The following is a 16,921-nucleotide window of genomic DNA, read 5'->3' on the forward strand; positions in this document are numbered from 1 at the left end:
ACTGCTTTATATTGCCTATGCCTTTTTTATACTCATGCCTTAATACAAATATTATTCATCTACACATTAGCTTAATCTATATTGAGAAAAGCATAAGATTCTTGCATAAAGTTTTCCTACTAGAAAAAGGGAATTCTAAGTATTATTTAAAAAATCTGAAACATGTTCATTTGGATGCTGCAGACACCACCATCACTAAAAAGCACCATAAAAGACTTACCGATATTGCCAGCCAGTGACAAGGTTGGTGTATTTCATTAAGTAGCCACAAATATTTTCCATGTGATCACTATAAAAAGAGACAGAAAAGCAATCAGACAATGCTAAATGTATTTTAGATCCTTCTGACCATCTTTATTCTCAGGAGATGAATTTTAATGTTCATTTTTAGAATAGCACTATCAATTTAATAGCTATACTTTAAAGATTTTCCAGCATTGTTCCTAAAATAGTTTCTTATGACAATTTAACCAGACATATTGAATCCCAAATAATTTCAAACCATAATTAGCTGCACCAATTCAACAGGCACTTCTAGGCACATTTTTACAAGTTTCAGGTAATTAAAGACTTTGTACCCATGCTGCTTCTGGCTCCTGCTATCTCTTCACAACAGATTTTATACTTTTGGACTCCTAGACAAAATTAACTTTCACTAGTTTATTAACAGAGCCCTGGACTGCAGCCACCAAGCTAAACAGTCTGTAGCTACTCCTACATCAGTGTGGTGTTATTAATCCCTTGTGTCCTTCCCCTACACAGCCATGCTCCGGAACAGATGTCCTACAGAACACAACATGCAAGTGCAGGTCACATCAACACACTCTGAGACCTAAACCAGAAGCCAAAACATCTCCTTGGGCCTGACAGGAAAATCCAGCAGTTTCTCCTTCAAAGATTTGACTTGCAACACCCACCAAAAATGAGAGTCCACCAAAGGCACTTGACATGGAGATATAATATCACTATGGGCAAAATACATTTCCATTTCTGAAAATCAATTGCCCTAAATAAGGCTTACAAGTGCCATGACTACAAATTACTCAATTTAAGACCACAGTTTTAAGACCCACTTTATGCTGTATGTTCCCAAAAATCTAGAAATGCCACCTCAATGCCCTCACCCCACAATAGGACATAACCCCACACTTAAGAACACACTCTTGATAGACAACTCAGATCCAGCCTGAGAAAAAAGCTCCTATTATTACAAAGAAGAATTGAAACAATGACCCAAATATCAGACACTATTTGCTTCTCCAAAATAAATTTGTTTCTAATCTTATTTAAATTTTCTGTAGGCTGTAGTAGGTTGAAGAGTAAATGAAATTATTCAGAGTCCATTGGAGCAGCAGCAATCTCTCTTAGTTGTTAAATGGATAAAGTAGCCCCATGTCAGCAAAAGGGGAAAAGTGGGGAAAACAGGACTATGAGAGCCAAGGGATCATCTCCCTTAGTGGGTTTTAGTTGCAAAGATAACTGGGCTAAGTACTGGGGTAAATTCTAAGTAACAGCTGAAGCTGCTGCCTATACCTCATTTATAGACAGCAGATTAATTAGAAATCTGACAGTTTGATAAATATAACATGTTACACTGTTTCAAAGAAGTCATTTAGAGTGACACTAATGAAAACAGCCACACAGTAAATCACTGCCATTCAGTGATATAACACAAGCCAAGAGATACAAGAATATACATTTTTTAAAGAAAAAAAACAAGGTGCTGATTTTAAATGTTACTTTTAAAAGCAAAAAATATGCGTCCTAGCTATTACAGCAACAATCAGTATTGCAGTCATATCCTGCAATGGAGAGCAGCCAGCAGGACTATCTAGGAATTTAATTTCTAATAGCTCATTAAGTGGTACTAGAGATTAAAATAAAACCAAGGAGAGCAGAGGGTGTTGTATATTTTAAATGTACAGAGAAGCTAAAGGAGACATAATCAAACTCATCCTCTGCAGATGCCTCTTATTTGTTATTATTGGCAAACAAGGGAAGTACAGTTTAGACTTGCTCACTGTCTTCATTTAGCTGAAAATTATGAGATTGCATAGTCATAAAAATGCATGAGCTTGGGTTTTACTCATCTGAAAATTGTCCCTAGTCACAGATAATTGTTTTTCAGCTCCAGTGAATGCAAGCTACACCCTTGCTTTTCAGTGACACACTGCACACAGCCCTGCACATTCAGGGTACAGCCACTGCACCCCCATTAACCAATGTTCCCCAAATCACAGGTACCTCTAAAGAATCCAAGAAACATCAGAAAGGTAAATTCAGACTGCAGTGAATGCAGCAGGACTTTATGTATGACTTATGGAAGTCCATTCATCTGACAAGGGTAAATTAAATAGCCTTTGATTAAAATAATTTGACCTCTGGGTTGGTTTTTTGGGTGTGACAGATAAAATAGCTGACTTTGTCATGCAGAAAAACACACTGGAGAAGGGAGTGCAGCTCTTCTGGGGATGTAGTTCCACATTAAATTACCAATACATTTTCCCATCATCTGCATGTTCCTTTCCACTTGGATTTTCACTTTGTCTGGACCCAAACATCTCCAAATGCCTCCTCTTCAGTAATTTATATCTCTAGCCTCATCAGTCCCAGAGGGCTCAGCTGCAAGGCTTTGAAAACACTGCCCCATGGAAGTCCAAGAAAGTGACTGAGAATTAATATTCCACCATTTGAACAAAGGCTTATTTTTAAATAAGTGAAAATTATATACACTGAACAAATCTAAACCCACTCTGCAAACTGCAATCAACAAAAAAGTAAATTCTATAAATTTACTTTTCTATAAATTCTATACATAAACAGATGACAGAACTACAGTTAACCTCCTAATCTTCTGCATGTGTGAATACAGAAAAATATTCTCAGTATTATTTATGAACAAGGCCAGGGATTGTAACTAAAGCACTTCTTCAAGAATTTTAAGGTTAGTGCCTCCACAGCAAGAGTTAAACCAAGATATTTGTTGTTCCTAAAGCAGTGATGTAAGGCAGTTAGCACTAAAAAAAAATACAAAAGCACACCCAACCCAAAGAAAACCCAGTAACATTTCACTAGTATGGAACTCACAGCCAAGCTCTACAGAGCACTGCAGAATCCTTGTAAAATGGTAGACTTGAGAACAAGAGGTTGAGGTTCAAGCACTGGCTCTGCTCACAGAAAACCACAGTTCATAAAATATGAGTAAGCTCCTACTGCTGTTTCATGGTAATAGTGCTGGCAAACCTGTCTCAAAGTCACCAGTCTACTTCAAAAGCCTCCAAAATTCCCAACATATGGGTTTTTGACTTCTAGAAAACAGATTTCAAAAGTGAACTTGGCACACAACACTGAGCAGCTTAAGGCTGACAGTGAGGGCTGGCTCCCTTGGGATCTTTCCTGATTTTCAGAATCCCTCTGCAGTCACACTGCTGCCTACATGCACGTACCTGTACCTGTGGCTACGTGTGTCTTTCCATAGCCAAGATGCTGTTGTTGCTATTTAAAATGCTCACCACAGTCTCAGATTGTCAGAGGAATAGCAACAGCTCAGCACCATGAGTCAACAATCCCTAAAGGGCCTAGTTCTGTTGAAATTCACATGTCCTGTCAAAGAAAGGAAATGTTGCAACAGACGGATCACAGTCTTAAGGACATGAAAAAAAAAAAGATTAACTTTTTCTGGACTACTTTAAGTGAGGGTATTATACAAATTACAATCCAGAAAAGAGGTATGCAGAACACATACTTTTCAGTTCAGAACAACATCTGAACTCTAGCCCAGCAACATCTACCACCTCCCAAAATCTGGGGTTTTTTCCCAAAGGCTGAACACCATTGAACTTGACTGTCCATTTATCACAATATTTTAGTTTATAAACACTGTGAGATGGACTGAGACTGTCCATTTAAGCAAATGACAGACATCTGTGAACAATTACACATCAGTTCATATTCTTCCCACAAAATTATCCATCCCTTACATCAAAGGGATGTTTACCACAAGCCAGATTTCTACATATCTACATGCTACTAAAAAAAATAATAGGAACAAAAGATTCACAAAGGATCACTGTTAGCTTATTTATCCTTCTCTGGTTTTACTTGTCCTTTCCTAAGTTGCAGCAGCTGACAGTGCCTTGCAGGGTGGTCTCCTGTCCCAGGGAAGAAAGAAGACAGTGACAATCAGGCCAAATTCCCCTGCATCCTGTTTATGTGCAGCACCCGAGCTTTGGACGCAGATACAGAGGAACAGTAGTCCCACAATGACGTCTTTCAGGAGCTTCTGCCAAGACACTCAGGCTCACACCTGGGCCAACATTTTCTCTGAGAAGCAGCAGCAATTAAAAAAAAATGCAAAAGGCTTTGCCAACCTTTTTCCATACCCTTCATGGGCAGGTTGCCATGAAAGCCCCACAGGAAAAAAAACCTCACAGTGGCACAAAAATTACACCCAACAGCAAAGCAGCTACAGAACAGTTCCAAGACTGCCCTTCAGATGATTTCAATTCTGCTGGGACCCAGACAGCACCACGTGGGATGCTTTGAGCAGCCAAGTCTCTCCAGACCCAACAGCTGCCTGAAGAGCAAACACAGCGGCCAAAGGCTTCCCCACTGACGTGCGTAAGGCCTGACTTCAAGCAGCAGCTGAGTATGTGTGGATTTGCTGCCAGCAGGAAGGATGGCCAGGACTCTGGAGCCCATGAAGATGTCAGGGAGGGCTCCTGAAGGCGGATCCAGCCTCCAGAAGATTTTGATCCTGCCTCCAGAGCTGCCACGACCATTGTTATGACAGTGCCTTTGGATCTTGGCCAAGGGAAGATGCTCCTTTCTACTGAGCTCACAGCAAGATGCAAACCCCTGGTGCAAGAGTGTCTTCATATTAAAAGCTGGCAAAGCATTAAAAAAAAAAAAAAAAGAAATGAGGCTTGTAACAGTGCAAACCAATGAGTGATTTCAATTACAGTTTGGAAAAAGTGACCATTTTCACTGAACTTGCTCATCTCTGTTTGCTCACAGGTTCACTGTTGGCAATGGCTTGCTTTTTCCTCACTGGGCACTGCAAAGTGCTTATCTACAGTGCACTGATTTCCCTTTTCCTTACACAGAGGGGTAGGCAGTGGAGAAGGGGAAAAAAATCCCAACAGCTATGTCAGCATTGAACACTGCAGGCATATCTTCTGCAACTGCAAGAAACCACCACCCAGTTCAGCACACTCCAACTCCACAGCTCTGTGGTGCAGGAGAATGCTCCCCAGTAAACCCAAGGTAAGGCAGAAGCATCAATCAATTACCTCTGCTTTTCCAAACAGCTTCTGGAAGAAAGGAAAACCAACCATCCTTGCTGTGCAACTCACCAGCAGTGCTCTATAGTGAGCTGTGAAGTGGCAGCAAAGCTCCTGCTCTTCAGCTCATGTGTTTGACTACTCAATTAGAAATTTAGAGACCAGAAACAAGTGCAAGGAAAAGAGGTCCAACACCATGACAAGAACATCAACAGCAGACCATGAGGATACTTCAGAACACCACTTGGCTCCAAGTATGCAGCAACGCACACCCCCTCATTAGATATAAAAACTTCTCTCCACATGCACTCCTGTAAATCCTTGGGAATACAGACAAGCATTGGAAGAGCAGCATGGGGTTTCCACAAAGAAAACGTGTGGCAGAGCCAAAATGAGCCATCAGCTGTCCTTGATTCCCATAGTGCAGCCCAGCCTCCCCACCCTGGGGTGAGGGGCTCCTCCCCAACCCCAACCCTTGCTCTCAACACTTGTTCTGGCACCTCAACCTCTATCAATACTAGCTCTCAAGGAGAATGATAAATCAAGCTAACAGTTTTTGGTTTTTTTTCAAATAATCTTAACTAAATTTGTATTCCATTCTCCTCTTTTCAGCATTAATACATACAAATCAAACTACTGTAACACTTTTGTGGTCCAGCAAGAAGAAGAAGAGAGACAATATTTAATTAATAAGTAGCAAAATTGTTCTCACATAATGACTATAAAACTGATTGTTTAGCTACTTTATAATTTACAGAGCTCTCTATCTCTTACAATACATCTGCCTAGAAAAAATTGCAGTGACATTCAGCTCAGCAGTTCGTCTCACACACAGGTGAACACCCCAAGTCAGCAAGAACTCCACTTATGGACAATTTATTTGTGGATTTGCATCAGCAGAACAGAACTGAAGCTGCACCAAAGAGTCAGTAGCCAATCCAGAAGATTTTGCTGCAATGATATCAGTGGAAAACAAACTGTAGATTTAGCCAGTATCATTTTAGAGCTGGAGCATACAAAAAACAAGGACCTCAAAAGGTCTGAGCTCTCCCCTTAATGCCTCTGGAGAGGTTGTCTGCAGCTTTGCTACCATTTATAATGCAGTTTCACACATTACTGTTACCAAACCCAAAATTCTCACAAAATCTAGCTTCAGAAAGCTCAATCAGTCAAATTAAAACTGCTCTGCCCATTGAACAATGCTGATATAATATATACAAGGCAAACAGTGATGGGTGAGCACCTTTGCAGTTTTGGACAATGTGCTGCCTGTGATACCTGGCAAAGCAGTGGATCCTGGTAAACACATCCACAGAGACTGGTGGAGCAAACCTCTGTATCTTCAGTCATTCTTTGGCACAGTCCAACATGGTTCAGCTTACTACACCTTCCATCCCAAGGCATTCTGCTCTCTTCTAGTCTAGCAGTTCTTATCCTACCAGAAATGTCATATATGCCCTTGCAGTCTTGAGATGTGAGTATTTGTGAGTATGCATTTTTAAAAGATTATATTAACAATTACACATTGCCATTCTGGACTCTGCAGCAATAAAACTCTGAAATGGAAGGTAAATAGGATCAGCTACCTCAGATGAGCCTCTTGCTTTGCAATTATTTTTGAAATATTATTTGCAACATTTCAGGTTAAATACTGAGGATAATAATTATTATCACTTTCCAAGTAAATAAGCACACACTTAAATAGCCTATTGTCAATTGATGTTATCTAAATATTCATAAATATAAGCAAAAGCCTGTGTGGACCACCAGACTCAAGAAGCAATGGCCAGTAGTTTAAAGTCTAGCTGGCAAACAATTAAAAGCAACACTGAAATACATCTTCTAACTCTGAAGCTCTGAGCAGGAGAATGAGAGATTTCCCAGAGGCCCATCTCAACACAAATTATTCCATAAATCTTGAACACAGAGAAATTAAGCAAAAATACTCTTACATTAAAATTGAGGTGGAGGACACCAGGAAGATTTAAACTCTAAATAAGAAAGCATACACATTAACCACCTATGACTATCACCATATATAAAGAGAGCAGGGCTACTTTCTTGTTTGGTGCTTGAAGGGAAGGGTGATTCCCAGACAAGGAATTATTCAAAAGTGCTCCTTTTCATGGTGCAATGAGTAGGAGGTACTATGCATTTGGCACTCAAGCTCTAATAATGAGTTCCCTCGTGGTTTTCTTGTGCTTGCTATGGACATTTATGAAGGACTTGTGCACTGAACAGTAAGAGGACAAAAATATTATAATTCCATTTGGATATAGGGAACTGAAGCACAATGAATTTTCTGCCTAATTTTGAAACAGATTAAGTCCAATTTTTATTTTATTCGTACATTCAAATCATGGGTTCTGCTGATTTCAGCTGCAACTGTGACCCTGCAAAAGTTTTGCAAAATCAGAGCAAACTGTTCCAAAAATAGTCCTCCAAGAAAAAGGGGAACACAGTTAGTGATCACCAGGGAAAAGCAGTTTGAATAATATATGACTATTACCACAAAGGAAGTCAGAGCCAGGGTCAGAAACCAGCTCCTTTATGCAGCATCCTGCAGTTCTGCCCAGCTGATCTCTTGCTTTCTGATACAACAATGTGCAATGAAAGCAACCAACTTTCTCAGGGCAAAACAGGCTCTTTGGGAAACTAATTTGACACTATCTAAATATTAACCAAGACTTCAAAGATTTCCAGCCTCCTTGAAAACTCTGGAATTCACAACTGAAAGCAAAAAGGGAAAAATGCTTACCCACAGCAAAAAGCTCCAGAGCAAGCTGACAAATACAAGATTGGCAGCTTAACACACCCAAAGGAGCAGCATTTCTCCTACCCAGCTTCAGCCTGCCCTCCCCTCCCATTTTAGCATTAACACACACAGGAGAGAAAATCTGAAAAGGTGCAAGCTTTGAAAGCACCCTAAGCAGAAAGTTGTCTGGCAGCACGGCCAGGGGACAGCCAGACCCCACAAGAATTCACCAGTGCTGGCAGGTGATCAGAGGGCACCAAGGTCTGTGAGTAAACAGGGCTCACTGCACTTGTGCCTTGATTTCCACAGAACGATGAGTACAGCTCAGGAGCCTTCCCAGGATAAGGTAACAGCAGCAGCTGCTGCTTTCTGCTTCTGCAGTAAGCAATGTGATCAGGTCATGCACAGGCAGTTTGTTTTCCATCTTTTCTCTGGGGAGAGAAAGCGTGTGGCACAGCAGGATGTTAATGTTGTACTGTGGTTAATTAACTGGCTGCTACATAATTACATTAGAAAAGGTGAAGTTGAAAAATACTCTTTGCACTTAGTGAAAGATAGATATTTGTAACAGCCATTAATCCCTGCAGAAATCTACTCCATGGACAGCACAAATTAGTTGGTATTTAGACACTACCCAAAAATTGGTGCTTCTCCATTTTAGCTTAATTTGAACTCTAAGTGAACATCCCACTATGAAGATAAGTACACTGGATGCCAGAACCAACTCCCACATGTGACACCCCTGTCTGTCCAACATGGAGAGGCTGTGAGAAGCAAGAGAAGGACTCTTGATAGTCACTCATTGAGGAGCCACAGGGCTGGAGAAGGAACCCCAGACCTTGCCACCTGGCTCAGGAATTGGGCTCACATTCCCTACTAGAACATCAGCCAACATGAAGCTGCTTAAATTACCCAAACTTGTTTCCCCAACTGTATCCACTGACTACCCCTCACATCAAGATTTGCTTCTCTGAATTTATGACACATCTGCTCCAACACCAATTATCCAAGTTTAAATACATGTGTGAACATGAAGGGCTCACCTGCCTTTTAAAAAGTGCCTGGGGCTTTAGCAACTGTAAAATCAGTTTGGTAAAAGATGACCTTAATATTTTAATAACACAGAATGCATCCTGAGATGGATGTAACTGCCTGATCATTTTCAATATGAGCTTCTTGTCTATTCTAATGAGCAAATTATGTGAAGTGCAGAATTTCTAAATTAGTGTTAGGAGCACGATATACTCTTTAAGCAAAGAGTCAAATGAGGATAAAGAAATTCAGGCACCAGATTTTTCAGCCAGCTCCCTCCAGCATATCAAACAAATGTGACAGCACTCCTAATCTGAGTTTTAGTAATAAAAGGAACATACAAAATTGCAAAAATAAATTCTGAATTTCACAGCAACCACTTGAGAAAATCATCTTTTCAGCACTCCAAACCACACCTCAAAGGACCAGTAACAAAGAGAGCAGCATGGGCTTTGTGAAGGTCCTGCAGTGCTGAGGTATCTCCACACATCACCAGAAACAGAAATAAGGAAGGTCATGACTCACTTTGACACAGGCATCAGAGCCACCAGCCAAGCCAAAAGATGCCACTACAAATATCATCTCCCTTGGGAGGTGGCACCCCAATGTGACAATGCCAGTAGGTTCTTACAACAGTGAGATACTGAGGAAGTGAGCTGCAAGAGCAGGGGAAAATCAAAACAGGAGCAGGCCTTGCCAGGCCTCCCATCTGGGAGTGACACCACAAAATTACAGCCTCTGTCCCTCTGCAGCTGTGCACCACAAAGAAGGGAGTTACAGCAATTGATTCCAGCAAATATACACAAACTCCACCTAGAATCCCAAAGAATTTTGTTTCAAGCAATGTAAAAATAAAAGCCAGAACAAGGGAGATGGGTAATAAAAAGGAAGCACTTGGGGTACCAGTGTTAGAGAGAACTGTCCTGGGATGACACTAACATTTTCATGAAGGTTTGGGACATTTCTTCTACTTAGCAAGCAACAGGGAGCATAGCCTAAATTCTGGCCTGCTCTCAGGAGCCAGTTGATGAGGTCAGCACACAGCACCCTCCTGCAGCCTAAGCAAGGACTTGATTCCCAGACAAGAACAGAGGACCAGCAAGGGAGAGGTTTGCAAATGTTGTTGAACACTGAGCTGCCATCACCTCCTGCATCTGCTTCTACCAAGCTGGTTCCAGCTTTAATGACCAAACAGATGAAATTTATCCTCCCAAGATCAAAACTTCTTGAACAAGAAACACAGAGAAACTAGGAACACTCAGTACATCTCCTTGCAACTAAGACTGACACTGGGACACCCCCAACACAAGGATCAGTACTGTGTCAGTTTCAAGATACTTTTCCCTTTACTATTACTAATTAGATCATTTTTGCAAGACAGCACAAATGAGAACCAAATGCTTCCACAGCCTAGCTCAGCTTCACATGCTTTGCTTCTTTCATTGCACGTGTGTTTGAAGTGCAAAGCCTTGTTAGTCATCCTCAACAGGAACTGGGATCAAACTTAGAAAAATGAGCACTGCCTTTAAAACACATTTCCTACTGGATGATTTTATGAAAAAGTGTTCATGATCATCTCAAAACGCAGAATTAAAATATATTCACTTGTTTCAGTTACCAGTTCTTCTGCTACATTGTCACATGCTGGCCTGCTCAAGCACAGTAGACTGAATTAAGGTCAGTAACTGTTTACTCCCCTTTTTTTAGGATTTATGAAGAGATTTGCATAGTGTCAACTGAAAAAGCCCTAAAACCCACAAAAAAAAAAAAGACTGGCAACCATTTTACTTGTTTAAAATTTGTTATCCATTTGCATCCAAAAAACATTTAGTGTTACCCTTTGGCAAAAGTTTCTCTCTGCTCTTTTTCTCAGCCTCCTACTCCAGCCCAAAGCCACACGGAGTAATTCTGCAAGAGAATCTGTCTAACTTAATAAATTAATTAATGACAAGCAGAAGCCACCCAGCATGAGGAATCCTCTTACTGGCCATTGTCACACCTAGCAAGAAAAAAAAAAAGTAAAAAAATTACTATTAGTCTAGGAAATTTACTCCTTGAAGCTACTTTCATCCAAATGGTTTTCTAAACTAACTGACAATTGTGAGTAACCTTGCAGCACTCAGGCAAACTCTCAGAAACAACTAAAAAAAGGCAACTCACTTCCTTAAACAAAGAGCAAAAGACACAATCTGCAGCATTTTATAACTATACATGGCTAAATCCATAGCAAAGAGATGCTAAAACCATTTGAAAAATAAGGAACAGAGACAGCTATCTAAAAAATACAAGCAGAAGTGAAAAAGCAAATAGGTTTTAAATATAATATAACTTGTAAGCTTCAAAATCAGCAATAATTTGGGAAATTCATGAAAACTTTACCTGTATTTCTAATAGCAGGGGAAGAAATGCTGGGAATAGTTTTAATAGCAGAATTGATCTACATATTTGAGAGCAGAACCACTAAGAAAAGCATAAGAGGACAGCATATTATCATGTCTCCAAGTGGGAAAGACAATCTTGTTTCTCTAGTCAACTACAGTGCTTTGAACATTTCATTTTGTAGATAAATAAGAACATGTGATTGCCACTCACTTCTCTCAAAATTATTAAAATCTGAAAGCCCCTCAAGCCAGGCTGACAGGACTGGTTACACTTCCCTGGCACATGTTCTGATCAGCTCTCCCTTCAGCTCATAGAAGATTCTGCATTCTGATTGTGAAATTTTTATGTTATTTGAATGATTACAAATCACATGTTGCAGAAGTACCAGCCCAACCTGCCTCCTTTCCCTCACTGCTTTGAAAGCACTCTTGTTCATTTAACCCAGAGCAAGGCAAAACCAAATGAACATGGTCATAAGGTAAGGCAGAACTGCTGAGTGCAAGTAATTCTGTGGGTGAGGCTGTACTTACTTCACAGCTTGGTTACTGCTGAAAATACAGAAAATAATATCATCTTAAACTACTTCATCAAGTAATCTTACAGCAATCTGAAGATATTCAGAAGTCTTACCTCCTGGTAATTGTTTCTCTAAATGAAGACAGGGTTAAAGAATTTAGTGTGTAGCAGAGCCTCTGGGGCTCTCTTTATCCACTGAAATGCAAGTTTACACTCAGGCTGTTCCTGCCCCTGTCAGGAAAATGAAGCCAATGGTTGGTTGTTCTCAGACACACTCTGACCTGATCATACATTCACAAGAAAACAAGATCACTTCCTGTCAGATGGCTGAAAGAGCAGTTTCTCAAGAACTCTTAACTTCTACTAAGTAAATTAAAAATAAAAAAAATCATCTTCCTATCCTCAGCAGAAACCAACCCCTCACAAATTTCAGAAGAGCCACTGCTATGCTGGCTGCCCAAACTCACCAATGCACAGGCTACAAGCATGAAGTTTGACAGGAGATCCAGCTCCATCTCCACATCATCTGAAGTGTCTGGCAGCCTCTGGTTGCCACTTCTCCACTATGATAAATATCTGATCTAGCTCTACCACAGCTATTTAAAAATCTCCCTATTATTCCCCTACAGAAATATAAAGTCAGGCTTCCTGCTTAATTTTTTTTCATTTTCTAGATACTCAATTTATGCCAAGTATACGTGACCTTGCACCTCTCTGAGAAATTCAGTTTTCATTATTTAAGGTTCCAGCAGTCTTGGAGGTTTATTTTTTATCCATAGTCTCAATTTCCCACTTGGAGCACTGGAGTACCAAGTACCTGTTGTCCCACTGTCTGACAACTCTGCTACAGCTGTTTTGACCAGCTGCTTCACCAAACAGCTAAACTTCTGCACCAGATGTGGTCTGTGGAGAGCAAGTACCCCATGATCCTACTCCTGCCAATCTGTGAGACCACACATTGCCCAAACTCTGTGCTAGGAAAGTTAAAATACCAAACTTCCACCAAAAGTTCCCAGAAAATCTGTTTCTGAAACCTGTATGTTAGACACTGATTTATCACTGGGGAGTTTGTCTTTTGTCAAATATATTTTAGCACAAAAGTAATTTATAAAGTGAAAACTAAGCTACAGCATCTCATTCAGGAGGGCTTTCTAGGAGACAGGGGGAAAAGGTGATATTTTGAGGGTAATTAGATAGAGAGACAAATGTAGGAGTAAATAATTGATCCCAAACACAGCAGAGATTAACAGTGAGGTATCTCAAGTGTCCACAGTAATAGAATTAGTACACTAAGTTTCTCCAAATGATCTAGAATGAAAAAATAAACTGCACTAAAGTTTTAGAGCAAATTAAACCAGATATTGATAGCTACAAGGAAAAGTATCCCACTTAGAGCTGTCAAGCCATGAAAATGGCTAATACTTGGGGTCAGTTCAATTTTTGCCATACAAGCCGTAGCACTGAAGGAAGAAACAAAGCAATTGGATGGATAATTTTATAAAGTGGAATTTCACTGGACAGCACTGACCAGTGACCACCATCAAAAACACTAGTATAGCTAAAAAGTATAGCTAAAAAGACATCCAGGCAAATCAGGCATCTCATCCCTTCCACTGCCTCCAATTCCACATAAAAATATAAAATATTTCCATTGTGATTGCATAAACTAACTCCTGTGTCTCATAGTGTGTGCTTGATTATAGTAACAGCAATTTCCATTAGAAAATTCAGTTCTACTCGAACACAGACTTTAAAAAGCAACCGGAAAAACAGTGCTTAAAACAGCCAATAGCTACATCTAATAATTAGTTTTCCGGACTTAACAGCCTGAAATATTCACCCTGAAATCACCACTTCTCTTTCCGGCACTAGTCACCAGAAAAGTGAAATACTCATGACCCAGATTCTCAGCGATGACCGCGCTGTTCCCAAAGCTCCGGGGCGCTCGGTGCCTGCCCATCCCGGCCCTGGGTGCCCGTGTCCCGGGGTCACCCCGGTCCCTCCGTCCGGCTGCAGCACGCTCCGGCTCTGCGGTCCCCACACGCAGCAAACAGCGAGCCAGTCCATCTGGGCTGGCAGATGACGGCTCTGGAGAGTCTCCATTTGAAGGAGAAGTGTGCGAACTTCACACAACAGCAGCATTTTCAACAGCAACATGGCAGAACTCCAGCCAAGGCGGAGAGAGCCGGGAACCTCGCGGGTGATGCTGTGGAGCCCGCTACCAGCGTGTGAGGGGGAACGTGTTCAAACAGAAAGCACAGCAGGAAAAAAGCATATGGAAACCCTCAAGTCTCCGAACACACAGGCAAATAATTCAAACTAAAGCCGTGAGCTCAGCTTCTCCGGCTTTCCCTGCTCCCTTCTGCTGACTTGCTGAACCTGAGTAATCACTCTGATTTATGCTAAGCAACGCCGTTCTTAAAACAAGTTAGATAAGAATGAAACTCCGTGCACACTCAGCAACTAACAGAGATCATCAATTAAAAAAATTAATGACTGCCATTAAGTTCTTTAAAAACATCTAAAACTCGGCACAAAGTTTGGCGTTTTTTGGAAAGACTGGAAAGGGGTGAAGCGCCTCCAGCAACTTTAAACAGGTCTCCACGTTCTGCGAGGGGAAAAGAGGATCTGAGAGGCAGAAGCAAAGGCACATCATCCCCCGGCAGCTCCGTGCGGATGGAGAGCGGGAGCCGCCCGCCCACGGGCACCCCAGCGATGGTGGGCACAGGGACCGAGGCAGCCGCGTCCCCCGTGCCGCGCCCCGGCGGTGCCGGGGGGGTTCCATTGCTGCCGCAGCCGGGGCAGCCACGCCGCCCACCCGGCTGGGCAGCTCCGGGCCCGCCGCCCCTCACCGCGCCTCACGCCCACCTGTACTGCCAGCCCTTGTTGGCGCCGCGGCCGCCGCCGCTCCTGCCGCCGCCGCCGCTGCTCTGCCCCGCCGCCGCCGGCAGCGGCTCCGTCTTGCCCTCGCCCTCCGGCCCCTTCATGGCCGCCGCCGGGTCCGCGCCCTGCATGGCGCCGCGGCTGCCGCCCCTCAGCGGCGCCCCCGGCCCCGGCGCACGGAGCGAGCCTGCCCCATGCGGGCTGCGATGGCGGCGGCCGCCGGCACCCCCACGCCCCGCTCGGCTGGGCCGGGCTGGCCGCGCTGGGCTGGCCGGGCTCCCGCACGGCCGCGCCGGGATGGGCGATCCCGCCCTCCCGCTCCCTCACCCGGCCCGGCCCCACCGCCCCTTCCGGGTCAGCGCCGCCGCCATCTTTAGTGCGGGCAGCGCTCGCACACCCTCGGAGCGGAATGAAACTCGCGTTTGACGCCAAAAAGGAGAGATTTCCTCAAAGCGTTAATAAGTGATCAGGCTGTCAGCGCTCCGAGAGGACTCCCGTTAACAGGTTACGGAGTAACAGTAAAATTGTGGCGGGTTAAGGGTCAAGGATTGCCGGTGATAGTATCTGACCGCACAAACGTGTTCAAAGCAGTACGCGAATTCAGAGCAACATACTAACAAGCTCTAATCGCTCACGAAAGTTAGGTTGAGAAAATCATATCGGTTCTTACCTTATAGGCTTCCCTGAGGGGGAGAAAGCAGGTTCACCCACCATCTCATCCCAGAAGTCACAATGGAGTCTTCCCTAACTTCTCTCCATTTCTTAACTTACATACTTCCATATTATTTTCTTTATATTCCTACCTTATATAACTTTTCACTATTTCTCCACATTCAGGTGGAGCACGAGTGACTTTAGTCATACACCTCAACGAGAGGTGCTCGCACCTTTGGGTGGGTATCACAATAGTGCCAGCGATAGAGATCTGTTTCAGTCCAAGGAGAGTGATTTTACCACAGGTGCTGATTCAACAATGGCACATCTTCCTTTTTCTCCCTTGGTTTTCAGCTGTTGTGTGGATTATCAGCTAGAAAGTAACACCGAGTTCCCTCCTCTGCAAGGGTTTTGCCAGAGCCTGGCTGCAGTGTCTCCAGCCCCCTCCAACCTCTGCTAAGACCTCCTTAGATTGTGTGTGGGATGCTCACCACATTCCACCCAGCAAGCAGCAACCTTATTTTCCACTATAATTTCCATACAGTGATCTTCTTACCTCCAGTCATCTTCCCACATAAGGGCTGCAGGAATTCTCCCTGCAAAATAAGAGTGGGCTGAGTGAGGGATCCAAGCTGTGCCATACACAAGAAGGGATGTGACAGCTGGGATCCTGCTTGAGACCCACAGAGCAGGGTCAAACCTAGCACTTCATGCACTGAGCAATGCCACAACACATCCTCGAGAGAAAACACATTTTTTCCCTCCTTTTCTTCCTCCAATTACTGTATTTTTCTTTCATGGAATGCCAGCATCTAACTGGGAGAGCTTGGTCTGGCTCTGTGAAATCTTTCAGACCAGTCATGGCTTTTGGTCAATCACAGCCTCGCTGACTGCAGCTGTATTATTTTTTAAAATCAGGGGCAGAGGATCCTCATTCTGACTTTAATTAATCTGCATATGAAGAAGAGGAAGGCAGAACCAGACATGACTGTGGTTAGTGAGGCCAATCCTCATCTCATCCAAACTCCCTCCTCCACTCTCCAGCTCTTACTATACACTTACAATACTGTAAACAACTGTGTTGCAAAAGATGCTAAAAATTCCCAGTGTGAGAATCATACATAGAAGCAAAAATATAAAGGAGAGCATTTTTCAGACAAATAGTTTATTTACTTACAGCACCCCTGTGGTAGCAACTTTTTACCCCATGAAAGCTGCCCTGGCCTTCCTACCTCCTACCACCATGTTTCAGCTTTCCCAATGACAATCAAAACACTTTGACCTTGGGCCAGCAAATGATGATGGCCCACTATGAGCACTATATCTTTAAAATATATTTATAAACTTTAATCTGGTTCTAAACTAACCCATATCACTCCCTCCCTGCCAATCACACACACAGTCTCCTCCAGGAGAC

General features: G+C 42.7%; 1 protein-coding gene across 1 annotated transcript in view; it reads right to left on the reverse strand.

Annotated features, from left to right (window-relative positions):
• Positions 1–15,046, reverse strand: part of OSBPL11 (oxysterol binding protein like 11) — a 38,508-nt gene extending 23,462 nt beyond the window's left edge. Inside the window, exons 1-2 of the mRNA XM_058809283.1 lie at positions 14,836–15,046; positions 221–289 (exon numbers count right to left, since the gene is read on the reverse strand). Coding sequence (XP_058665266.1) covers positions 221–289; positions 14,836–14,981 — 215 coding nt within the window. The 5' untranslated portion in view covers positions 14,982–15,046. The remainder of the gene's footprint in view (positions 1–220; positions 290–14,835) is intronic.
• Between the last annotated feature and the right edge of the window lie 1,875 nt (positions 15,047–16,921).

This window comes from Ammospiza caudacuta, chromosome 8 (assembly GCF_027887145.1).
Source record: "Ammospiza caudacuta isolate bAmmCau1 chromosome 8, bAmmCau1.pri, whole genome shotgun sequence".
NCBI lineage: Eukaryota > Metazoa > Chordata > Aves > Passeriformes > Passerellidae > Ammospiza > Ammospiza caudacuta.